General features: G+C 42.6%; 1 protein-coding gene across 2 annotated transcripts in view; it reads right to left on the bottom strand.

Moving 5' to 3' along the window:
- Positions 1–12,502, bottom strand: part of KITLG (KIT ligand) — a 70,773-nt gene extending 58,271 nt beyond the window's left edge. Inside the window, exon 1 of one of the 2 annotated variants that reach the window (XM_037513901.2) lies at positions 12,280–12,502. In XM_037513901.2, coding sequence (XP_037369798.1) covers positions 12,280–12,294 — 15 coding nt within the window. In that variant the 5' untranslated portion in view covers positions 12,295–12,502. The remainder of the gene's footprint in view (positions 1–12,279) is intronic. The other variant, XM_037513900.2, reaches the window with a different exon arrangement.
- Positions 12,503–12,841: the final 339 nt, after the last annotated feature.

Below are 12,841 nucleotides of genomic sequence, written 5' to 3'. Positions count from 1 at the left end.
TAAAAGTACAATATGGCCCTAGGCATCTGTAGGGAAGAGCTGGGCCTATAGAGTATTGCTCTATTAATTTCATATCTTGACTAACAACTTGAGAGATAACTGGCTCATGCTGACCCCTTCCAGAACCTTTAGCAATCTCAGTTCACAGTTACACAATCCCATTTCATATAATTGCTCATAATCTCACTTGCTTTTCAGTGACACGATGTTTTAAATTATAGCCATCACACAAATGGAGCAAACTGGCACAAAGTAGACAGTGAGGCATACCAATCTGTTCGTTGGCATGACCCCTTTCCTAAAGATCAGAGCTACCCACCCATTGAATATCAGTTCTAAATAACCCGGTTCCTATCTCATTTAATCCTGTGTTTTCCAACCATGTACTATTACCATCATCACCCCCAGCATACATGAAGTCCTTGCAAACTAAACTAAATAGCATGCATGTGGTCTTGGTGTAGAGTAGGGCTTGGATTCAGTATCACTCTAATTCCACAACTGATGCTCCTTTGTGTATCTATATGAGACCAATGAGTGAGGTACTTGGCACAAACAATTTACAATTTAATAGCACAGTAGGAAGATATGTGTTAAGTGTGGAAAACATGTAATAACAGCACAATTCTGTGAGTGGCAATCACAAAGCCAGCACACAGCATCTTATTTCTAGTTTAAAAAAGTAAGGAAGGGAGGGGACAAGGAAAGGAGGTAGTATTATTCCATTTTACAGACGAGATTAAGGTTAAGAAAAGGTTAAGCACAGTTAAATAACTTGTCTAAGAACTTTGGCAGGTGAAGAATCAAGAGTCAAAGGTAAAAGCTGGGAGCTTTTGACTCAAAGGGCAAGGCTTTTCTCCATTGACAAGAGACTGTATTTCTGGTGCTCCTGGAAATGACTTCTTCTAGTCAGGGAAAAGGAGAAAACGCCTTACTAATTCATGGGAAGGACTCATCCCCCTCTCCCTCCCATTCCATAGGGCACAAGAGTTTAGGGACACAGACCCTGACTCAAAAGCCACCTCCACCCCTAAATAGCCCTATGACCTTGGGCACAGGATAGAAAGTAACTTTGCTCTAGGTAAACTATCTTGCGATTATAATTATAAACATTTAGCTCTTTGTCAGTTTTTGTTGTGAAAGTAGAGAATGGAAACATTTAGAACTAAAGTGAATCTGAAGCCTGGGTTATTTGGAATAACTGCTTCAACTTTCTCTTTCATTCTGGAGTGGAGAATTTGCAATTTAAGTCCCTTTCTTTAAGAAAGGAGTCATCACTACCGATAAACTTGCCTTCTGCCTCAAGCTGATGACAACAGTAAACATTTTTTGAAGTATATTTAATACTTCCTATGTGCCAGGCACTGGACTAAGAGATTGTTCACACACTTTTAGACATGCACTATTGCTCACCTGTTTGTCAGATGGGGAAACTGAGGCTCAGAGATTAAAGGGCTGAGCCAATCAAAACAGGTCTCTAACCAAGTCTGTTTGGTAAATAACACCTCTGTTCTGTTGTCTCCTTCACTGCATTCAGATGAATGCCAGGGCTTTCTAGCTAACACTTTCATTTCCACTAAATTGCTGATGATTAAGCTGCAGGGTTACGCTGCTAAGGACGATCCAACAGTCATTTGTTTAAAAAAAATCATTACATAAATGTAGAAAATGAATTCTTATTATTAATGCAGTTGGAATGACGAGGAATTACAAAGGAAGGTCACAACTTAAATGCCCTTAAAATAGTTTTAAGCATAAAGACATTATTAAGACATTATTAAATTGTTTTCTAATATGGTCACTTAAAATGATCTTCAAAAGCAGCATATACATAGGGTTAGAGCAAATTGAGCAAAGTAATCTCTAAAGCATCTTTTGTCTTAACTTATTCTGAAATACATTTTAAAATATTTTTAAAGCCTGCCTTTGGCTACACTGTATCATTTAATTGAAAGCCATCAAGGTTTTGGCAGGAATTCTTAACCCCCTCAAGTGAAATGGATGAGTCCTTTCCATGAATTAGTAAGGAGTTTCCTACTTTTCCCGATCTGGGAGGAGTCATTTCCAGGAGAACCAGAATTTTACAGTTTGTAAGGGGCTTCCCCCTTACAAGCATCAGAGGAGGTGGGCATGTGGCTTCCATCTGAAGGCCAAGGAAACTGAGGTGGGAGTGGCTGGTGACAAAGACCAGGTTCCTTGAGTTCTGGGTATGATGTCATCAGCCACACCCATGCTGGGGTCAAAACCAGTCTGTCATTCACCCAGAAGACACAGATTTGCCTGCTCTGTCTTCCTGGTATAAGATCATCTGCATCTTCATCTCCACATAATTTCTCAAAAAAACAGCAACAACAACAACAAAAAAAAAACAAAAAAAAAACAACTGAAGTTTAAGCCTACAGACTTCTGTGATCTATGTATCACTAACTGTAGGTGCATTACACTCTGTTGGTTAGAGGGAATCTAGTCTTTAGAATTAAACAGCCTTGGCTTCACATCCAAGCCTTTCCCTCTTTTTTGCATTTTTGTCCTTTTAATCTTGGGCAAATTTTCTTAATCTTTGAACTTTAGTTTCCTTACTTGTTAAAAAAACGATAAAATTTATCTACTTCATAACATTTTTCTAGAATCAAATAAGATATAACTGTGCAACTGGAGACACAGGGCCTTGTTCATGGGAAATTATCAATAGATATTAACTTATTAACTTGGTCATATTTCCTTATTCAGTAAGCTGCTCTCTTTAAGCAGCTTGTCATTTGGCCAATTTTGTATAACTGCTTTCATAAAAAGAGGAAAAAGGGAAAGGAGGCAAAATTGGGGGGATTTTTTTTTTTTTAATTTCTAAGACTGTTCATGAATGAGAAAGGTGATAGATAATGCAAAAGGAAGGGAGCTATAGCTATGAATCTATAAAGGTTATTTGAATCCAGTTATTCATTCATGCCCTATAAGCAAAGTCAGGAATCACTAGAAATGAATTTATTTCTTACAGCACATGGGTTTACAGCATTTTTTTTTTAATAGAGGCATGTTTATTTATTTATTTATTTGTTTGTTTTGTTTATACAAGCACTGGGTACAGTCAGAAGCGTGGGAGGGTCAGAGAATTCACCAGAGCCAGAGCGGGGAGCAGAGCAGGCAGAAGGACCGAAGTACACTGCTGAGGGGAGCAGCGGGCGGCAGGAGAGGTCTGCGTGCCATGTGGGACCCTCCTCCGGTGGCCGGGGAGCAGCCGGGGATCGAACTGGCGCTGCAGAGGCCGCGGGCAGCTTCGCAACTCAGCACTCAACCGCTGCGCCACCGGGGAGGCCCCTACAGCATGTTTAATTCACTTCTCTAGCAGAGAAGGAAATGATTATTTAGTAAGTGCAAGTCCCAGACAGTCTAGTTCCCTTCATCATCACACAGTACTAGACTGGTATTTCTGTGCCCAATTTAGAGAATTGAAAAGGAGAGAGAGAAATATACTTGAGGTCAAACAGCCAGTCAATGAAGACCCAATACTACTATTTGATCTATAACTCATTCCAACTGTTTTTATTTTCTCACGTGGCCTCCAGTTTCATTTAGCCAGAGATATTGTAACGGGGTGGTCCCCAGGAAAAAGGGAGGTTCCAGGTTCCCTGCCCCATCCAAGGGAAGGCAGAGCTGAGCAGGGAGGTGAGAAGCTGGGGAAGAGTCTGGAGAAGGGAGGAAGATGGATGGAGAGCAAGAGGGAGACCTGGAGGAGGTACATGGAGCAGAGAGACACGTGAAGAAGCTGTGCTTGCTTCTTGGTCTTGGACTATTTGAAACAGATCTGAGTGAGAGACCCGTGGGGAGGTTAACCATGGCAGCTTTTCTTTTGATTTTGTTCTTTTCCTTCCAGCCTTGTTTCCAACCCTTTTTTATGGGTCCTCACTGGAAAGTGCTTTAGACTTGTGGCAGGCTTTCTGGCCAACCCTGTTTGGCTGGACATTTACCCATGAGGGGATGGGTACCTTTAGGGGCTGGATTTGGAAACTATATTCTTTGTCTTTGTTGCACACTAATTGCATTAAAGCGTTTTTCCATTAAAGGTCTTACATGTTTTGTGTTAATGTGGCTAATGGCAGAACCTATTTAGAGCGGGAAGGCTGGGGGGTTTTGGGGTACCCTTCTCCCTGCTCTGTAACAATATTGCATATTACATGTTTAACACTGTAAATGGTAAAACAAAGCAACCTTTCCTACTTTTCAAACAAATATTTGTGTATATAATAAACCCAGTAGTTACAATGTTGCCTTCCATTGGAAAAGAAAAGTTTCTAAAAGAATGTATCAGCACCTAACAGGACTCAGCCATTCACTTATTCCAAACATTAAATATGTATTTACTGAGCATTTACTAGAAGAACCACTCTGCTAGGCAACTGGAATCAGGAAATTTTTGTTTTGCAAATCTTATTGCCAGCAGCTATTTTTCATGTCCAAATTGCATTTGTTTTGAGTCAATATTCCTGTAAACAGAACGCATATCTTTGAGGTACTGATTACACTACATTAATGCACTATGGTAGTGCCAGTTACATCTCTTTGGGTGTTCATCTTAGCCGTAAATACTTGGAGCTGGCAGAGAAAGGGCTTTATCTTGGTTTCCTCATCTGTGAAATGGGATTTAAAAAAATAATACTTGTCTCCCAGAAGAAAAGTTCTACAAATTAAGTAATCTTGGAATTTAGTTCTACCAAGTACCATTTGGGTGTGATCTAGTATCAGAATGATTTGGTTTTATATAATGATCATGAAAGCCATTTAAAATGGTTACACATTTAAATGGGAAACATCTGACAGGGTAGACTTTACTCCATCAAGCTGAATTATTTGTGCCTGACATCTGCACAGAAATGCAAACAATATAAATGGTCACATCAGTTCTGGATTCAAAAGCATCAAAATGTGTAAAAATAAAGATGCATGTTTCAAATAGGAAAGAATACCCACTATTTTCTAAATATTGTTAAGACAGTACCATGGCTGTAGTACATTAAATAAACATGTGATAAAGTTTTAAAAACATTTTCCTGGGCAGTGGTGAAAAATTTAAAAAAAAAAAAGACAATTTGTTGCAAAAACAACTGGATTGTATAAGCCCTATTTTATAGTTTTGAGCTTTTCTACATTAAATTTCATCCAAACCTTAAAACAATTGTAGTAACAATCCTCCTTTTCCTTTTTCATGAATGTTTTCCAAATCCTTTATTATTCTTGCATTTCAGCCCCTATTTTGGAGCACCTGGCAACACAGAGCCACAGCCAAGCCCCAGTGAAGTGATAATTTATCTAACAAGAGGTAGAATGACACCTGACAGTCCTCCAAGGAGAACCCATCAGACATCTCTGGATAGGGCTGGCCAAAAGAGCAGCTTTCTGGCATCCCCAGAGAGTCATCTCAGAGGTTTTGGTTGGTCATCAAAAATGGAAATCCCTAACGTGCTGACTATTGCAGAAGCATTATAGTGTAGGTTTACAATGAACTCTAAAAAATGACGTATGAATGCTGAGGTTTGTTTTGCAACCCTTGGGTTTTCTAGTTCACATTAGAAGCCATTTTCTGTGAAACTTCTCTACACTCCCTCACTGCTCCCCCTCTTTTACTTAAAGATCTGCAGGGACATAAATTTGAACAGCCGTCCATATGGACACCGCATCTCAGAAAACTGGTGAGCCTTTTATAACACAACACACTCTTATTGGAAATCAAGGAAACTTATGTTTTTACAAAGCTGTTTTTCTGGGAAGGCCCTGCAACAGGGCTCCCAAGTCAACAGTGGGAAAAAATCAGCACAGTCGGGTCCTGAGAGAGTCCCTCATGATACACAGCTGCTTTGTAAATTGGGATTTTTAGAAGCAAGCAAGTTTACTAGTACTCAAACACTGGCACTTAGAATTCAGTACCGGGGGTTAGTAAAGACACTTGTATGGAAAGGCCCTTGGCTTCAGAGATTTTATGTCAAGGTGAAAAAGAAGCAAAAGTTCTCGCACCCACGGGGCTTTTGTACAGAAGATGAACTTCTGCTCCCGAAAGGGCAACAGAGTATGTGTATACAAGACAAACAATGCCCCCCTCCAGGCTGTGCTCTTTCCTCCCCACATTTTGCAGCAGGGATGCCCTTTCAGTAAAGGTGAAGGTGCCTGAGGCCTGCTCTTCCACTCCCTTTTGAGCGGTCACCCCACAGAGCTAAGGTATTCTTTGCAAGGCAGCTGCAGGACTCGTGGGCTGCTGTCTGAGCTCTGGGAACATGGAAAAGGCATCCTCACTACCTCTCATTAAGACCACATTCTAATCAGTAAGACTCAAACCCCAAGGCCACAGCTACACCTGCAAAGCAAGTGCGGAATGCCTGCATGCAGATAACCAACAAAAGGAGAGTTTCTGCAGGTCCTGAAGTCTCTGGATCACCGCCTTGATTCCAATTTCATGAGTAGCTCACTAGTGGCACTGCCTGGGCTGTTTTCTGCAGAATCTATCCCCTGGATGCTGGAGAAGGGGTTCAGCTGATCTCTGAATTTTCTCTGGCCCACAAAGTGAAAAGGGCTGGCTTCTGACTTAAAAGGATGACCTGCTGCTTGCTACCAGGCTTGTCACCAGCTCCAAGATGCCAGTTACTAGAGGCCCAGGAGTTGAGGGGAAGAGGTAAGCCAGGAGGAAAGCCAGGAGGAAATATTGAGCCTGCAACAGGGCAGGGCTAGGAGATGCTTGCTGGGTGTTCTCCTTGGACTCTTTCCCTGAGGCATAAATTAGGCTGCTCCCTCCTCTTCCCTCCAGCCCTGCCCCTCCCTCCTGGTCACTATCTTCTCTGGATTAACTCTTGGGGAGATTCAGAGATACTGAGCTTCACTGACTTCTCCAAGGTCACACACTGCCAGGACCCCTTCCTCAGATTCTCCTCTTTCTGCTACAGGATCACATTCTCTCCATTCTTTCAGATCCACACAGTCCAGGGAGCTCAGGGTCAGGACAAGCAAGTACGGGGAAGCATTCATTACCTTTTGTAAGTCATCTGTGGCCACAAGACTTTGCTGGATTCTTCTTCAGAGGATTTAAAGCCAAGAAGAGGGAAAGTAAAGATCGTCCCCAACTACAGACATTGCTAAAATAGGACAGTGTAAATACCACTTGTATTATAGAGAAATACCAAGTGGTAGGTGAAATGGCTAGAAGTAGAACAGTCTAAGTTTAGATTTAAATTTATATCTCCATTTCTTCCCATTGGTTGGTTCATAATCATAAAACAATGGTTATAATTTGCATTCACACAACAGCAACAGTTACATAAATCTCAGAATCAAAGGAATCTTCTTCAGAGGCAGATGGTTCAAACCTATTTTCACAAGTATCTTAGAGAATTTCAGAATTGGGAAGTTACTTAGAAATCACCTATCCCCACTTTGTCACTTTGAGGAAACAAAAGTTCTAGGGATTCAAACATCTTCTTAAAGTCAAACAGCTTAGTATTTGGGTTAATGAAAGAACTCCATCACCTAATAGCCACATCAACGTGACAGCCTAGAAAAATAGTAAAATACAGCCAAGAGACAAAGCGATACATGAAGAGCAGTGTTCCTTTCGCTAATACACACAGTGATTTTTAAAAAGGACATAAGGTCTACTTATAAGGAAATCACCCCCACCCTTCCAACTACCCCTCCCAATTTTTTTTTTCCTGGAAACAGGTAGAGATGGGATAATAGTTTTCACTAAATGCCAGTCCCTGTAAACAGGTTTAAATATGCCATGATTAAGTGAAAACGCAAACATCTTAAAATTCATAAGGCTGCTACTGTCCATGGTTTCTATGAGACAGTCCATACATACAAAACCATCCTGAAAACTGCATGTATTTTAAAAGTATTCTGGTGCTCCCTCAATTTGTTTTATAAATTATTCTGACTACACAGGTGACTAATACCAAAAACAGAGGCTCCTGCAGCTGCTAGTGATTCATGTATTAGAAAACAAAGATAAAAGATCTCTCAGATTTATATCTAAATGCCTTTCCCTAATTTACAAAAGGGAACAAGAAGGTAATCACGAAAAAAAAAAAAAAATCTCCCAAACTTGCATAATGAAAAAAAAAAAAGTGAATGCACAAAGTTGCCTGGTAAAGAAAATAAAGACACCCTGCAGAAATGAATGTGTGGCCTCATTCCCAAGAGCCAGGGCAAGAACACCAGGCATAGGAACCTGACCAACTCTCTGTAGTCTGAAATAAAGCCTTAGAATCCAAGAGGAACTTAGAAATCAAGAATATAGAAAAAGGGAAGCAAATCAGAGTTGGTGACAACTCTGATGTGTGTTAATTACACTCTGTAATTAACAGAGTGATCAGCCTAAAATAGAAGGCACTGAATCCACAGGATCCAGATTTATGAAAGCTTGGTCTCTGTTTTGCTGGTTAAGCATCATTTACCTGCACTAGTCAGTTTTTCTCTTGCTTATGTAGTAAGTCAGCAGGCAGCTCTCTTTAGGGACAATAAATTCAGTCTGTAACTACAATAACCACTGTGCTGGGATAAGGACATTTAAAATCTCATTTCACCCTTAAAACCACCCAGTGAGAAAAAAAAACTTTATAACTGCCTTATAACCATTCAGATTAAAAAACAGAAATCCTAAGAAGTGCAAGATCTAAGACTATTTGTCTTCCCAGTGGTGAAGCAAGATTTTGAACCCAAGCTTTCAAAAGTAGTACTCAGGATCTTTCCACTATGTCTTAGATTCTCCCCAGACAAGGATGGGAAAAAGCCAAGGCAGCAGGGCTCAAGACATCATGTAAGAAGCCTCCAAAACTCAAAATATTCAGACAAGCTATTTGAGCAGAGGTTTTGTTTTTTTTTTTAATTTAATGTATAGTGATAGAAAGATTTCAATCAACTAACATTAAAGCACAAATGTTCCTCACAATTTGTTATCCTCAAATCTGCAGTAAGACATAAATAAAATTTAGCAATTTTAATTGGTTTGGCTCAAGTCATCAGATTTCCATATGGTTATTTTCCTTGTTTTATGTTAAATGTAATCGACTTAGCACTTGAGCTTTGGAGTCTTGGCAGAATGTATCAATTAAAAGCTACATAAATTCAAATTATTCAAAGCACACACTCCAAATTGAGTGATTTTAAGGACAAGATTGAAAAATGCTCTTTTCATAAATGTTAATTTTTTTTCTATAAAGTAAACTTGCATCATCACCCAGATGACATGCTTCATAGAGACAATAAAGGGATAGTTTGCTTTGGAATCACAAAAGCTAACAAGCATTCTATTTGCCTGAAATGTGCTGCTGAGAATGAATGTATGTCTAAAATGGCCTTTTCTACATTCTTTACAAGATGAAGCTCTCCGATCTTAGTATTTCTAAAACTGACAACAGTCACGAAAAAGCTCACAAACTGTCTCAAAACTAAAATGCAAGCACAGCATCGAAAAGCCATTAAACTGACAGAGCTTTTCTAATTGGTGTTGCAAAATATGTTGCCTAGTTCTTGCTGATATACTATCAGAGAATTATGTTGAAAAAAAATGATCAGATACTGATGATGTTCTGTCAGACACCGAAGATGTTCTTTCTAAGTCAGAGACACTATTCCCTTTAGAAACTCTAAAACCACAAAATATGAATAAATCCAAAATCTGAGAAATGCAAAGAACATTCACTTCCTGTCAACTTGTGGTTAAATTTACTGTTAACATTGCTCTTTATCTCGGTTGCCCATGCAATTATTTTCCAAATATGTAAGTCCATCACAAGTGCTAAATAAATGAAAGAATCATTTATCAAACCTCAAGTGGATGCTAATAGAATTTTCATACTTGCTGAGTTTGACTGAAAGGCCTGAATGCCCGGTGTCCCCATTATTTTTGGAAAGCCCCACAACTCAAGTTAGAGTTTATTAATATTATCACTATTAAATTCTTATTTTATAGGAGTGGGAGAGTACAGAACCATTTGCCTTATAATAGAACTCTGCCACTGATGTCATGTTTATAAACAAATTATTGAGTATTAATAGATATTGCTTGCAAGGATAACAGATTCAGCAAAACAATTGACTTTGCATCTTAGTGTCTATTTCCTCATGCTACTACTCTTTCTTCATCCATACAGTGTTGCAGAGAAAATTTCTTTGTAACTTTTGAATTCCAAAATTTAACACTAGGAAAGAGACTCTAACTCTTTCCCACCTTCCCGCAGATTATTTTATTGATTCTGGGGTATTTCCCGTGTCCCCCTTTTCAGTGGCAGGAATGTGGACTTTTTAGAAGTATCTTTAAAGAAAACCTTGAAGGTCATTAGATCCCAGGCGATGAATGCCTTCATTCAACAAGGGCACTGCCCTCCTTGGCCTGCAAGTCCTTTAACATCAGCAAGTTCCCCCAAAGGGCCTGCACTCTTACTTGGTCCTAGCAGGTCACATTTCTAAAATACTTAGCTGTCTCAAATATCCCTGGTCTTCAGCATTTGAGTCACTAACACCACAGCCCCAGCGTTTCAGACTAGATCCACCTCTTTCTAGTTTTCAATGGAATTATTCCACTTAATCCGATTTGCACAGCCATTTAATCAAAGTGAGAAAGGAGATTACAGAGCTCACATTTGTTTTGCAAAGCAAAGGTGCTAGGATCATCAATCCTACTGACTCTCAGTGACTTGAGAGTACATGGCCCCCTTTGGAGTGTTGGACATTAACCTGATCTGTCTCCAGTTCTTGTTTAAATAGGAAGATTGAGACTCTTTTTCTGAACTACAAGGTAGCAGTTTCTCCACCCAGTCCCACCAATACCATTCATGTGAGAAGATGCTACTAGATCAGCGGACTGGTTATCAGGTGATGATTTTCACAAAGCAGAAAGCCCTATCAAGTAATGACATTCAAACTATTTTATCATTGCCGGAATCTTTAACATGTGCATTTCAACAACACACCTTGGTGATCCCAAGCGTGGCATTCATGTGCAGCTATTAACTAAGCGGCTTGCCAGAGGGAGCTGTGCTGCGCTTTCTTCGTTTTAGGTTGCTGTTCTAGAGACCAAGCAAACCTGCCAGGCATTATCCCTTCACCCTGCCCTTTTTCACACAGGTGGAAACCTGGAGGTCTTCCTACTTCCTTCTGAATGAACATTCCCCGGGCCTAGACATCTGTTTAAAATATGATACCAAGCAGGTCATTTAATAAAGCAAGTTCAGCACATGGATGTCTTCATTCCAAACTGGCGATTTGCACAACCCCCCCATTTCCTTTCTCTCCCTCAACCCCGTCCACCTCTTGGACACAGGAATTGCAATCTCCGATAGAAACCGGGGGTGGGGCGAGGCGGTGAAAGGGCAGCCTTACTTAACCCGCTGCAGATGCACAGAAAAAAATTCCTAGGGAGGTAAAAAAAAGCTATGAACACCGGTGGTGAAAAAAAAGCTGTGGCTGGGGGCATGGTGATGGCCCTTTGGAAAGGAAAAGTCAGATATTTGCTTCAAGGGGGAAAAAAAAAAAAAGATAATCGAATTATACCCCTGGCTGGTGGGGTTACGTATAATGCACAGCTTAGTAGCACTGGGAATTATCTCAATAACTATCATTAGGGTTGGCCACTTTAAAAACCAGATCTATAATGGAAGGAGATAGGTGCGATGTGAAGGAATTACCCTTCTAGAACTCTCCAGGGAGCTCACCCAGAGCCGCATATCTGGCCAACGCCGCGGGGAGCCAAGTTTCCCCGGATGGGCGGGCAGGTTCTCCGGCCCTTGGGGAGCTGCAGCTAGGGAGCTCGGGCTTTCCTGCGCTCCCTGGCTGCACCCGTTCCGCCCGAGCCCCGCGACCACCTGGGGGCTGCGCAAAAGTCTGGGTGCGCCGGCGAGCGAGCGTGGCGCGCGGGGAGCGGTTCTGTAATCCCTCGGCTTCCCCGGGCAAATGTCTCGGAGCCAAGACATGCCTTCCGTGAGAACTTCAATTCCCAGTCCAAAGAGCAGAGCCTTCCATCTTCCAGGAACTGCCGTTCCCTACTGACAGCTCCAAACTTAACGGCCGCGGCTGCAAACTTGACACCGTCTCCCTCCCATCCCTCCTACTCCTCGCTCTGGCTCACCCGGGCCGGCGGCTCCGGAGCGCACGCCACGCCCGCCTCCCCCGCACCCTCTGGGCTCGCCGAGAGGGCACAGCTCCGCACGCCCGGGACGCGCCGGCCTCCCCCAGGCGCTGGGCGCGATTTCCTTGGAGCGCCTGCCTGTGAGCTCCCGGGTGCGCCCTACTCCTACTCACTTGTGTCTTCTTCATAAGGAAAGGCAGCGCGGCGATCCAGCCCAGACAGCGGTGTGGCGACTCCGTTTAGCTGTTCTGGAGCTCCAGCATATTGCACGAGCAGCGGCGACAGATAGTCCACGCATTGGGTAGCCCGAGCGCAGCGCCCTCTCCACCGCTTGTGCTGCCCGCAGCGCTCCAGGTCCCGGCGCGAGGAGGCGAGTGAAGCCCGGGCCGGCGCGCAGCCAGCACTTTTATATAGCTCCCTCCCGCCTGCTCCGGACACGCCTCCTTTCCTTCCGGAGCCCCGGGGACGCGAGACCCGGCTGGGGCACGGTGGGGAGACCTAGCAGGGCAGCCAGAGCGCGGCGAACGCGAGAGAAGTTGGACTGATCAAGCTCAGCTCGCGTCCTCGCCTGGGGGCCTCCAGTGCGCACCGGCTGGAGGCCACGCGGGCTTGGGGGAGCCAGGGGCGAGGCTTTTAACAACCTGCAGCCGCTGTTAGCGCTGCACGCTGCGATCCCTGCTCCACCGAGGCTCACCTGGCACCGCCCCGAGACCGAAGAAATACCTCGTGTGCCGG

This window comes from Talpa occidentalis, unplaced genomic scaffold (assembly GCF_014898055.3).
Source record: "Talpa occidentalis isolate TD23 unplaced genomic scaffold, MPIMG_talOcc4v2.1 talOcc4.16, whole genome shotgun sequence".
In the NCBI taxonomy this organism is placed as follows: Eukaryota; Metazoa; Chordata; class Mammalia; order Eulipotyphla; family Talpidae; genus Talpa; species Talpa occidentalis.
This window is presented reverse-complemented; position numbering and strand designations above follow the sequence as displayed.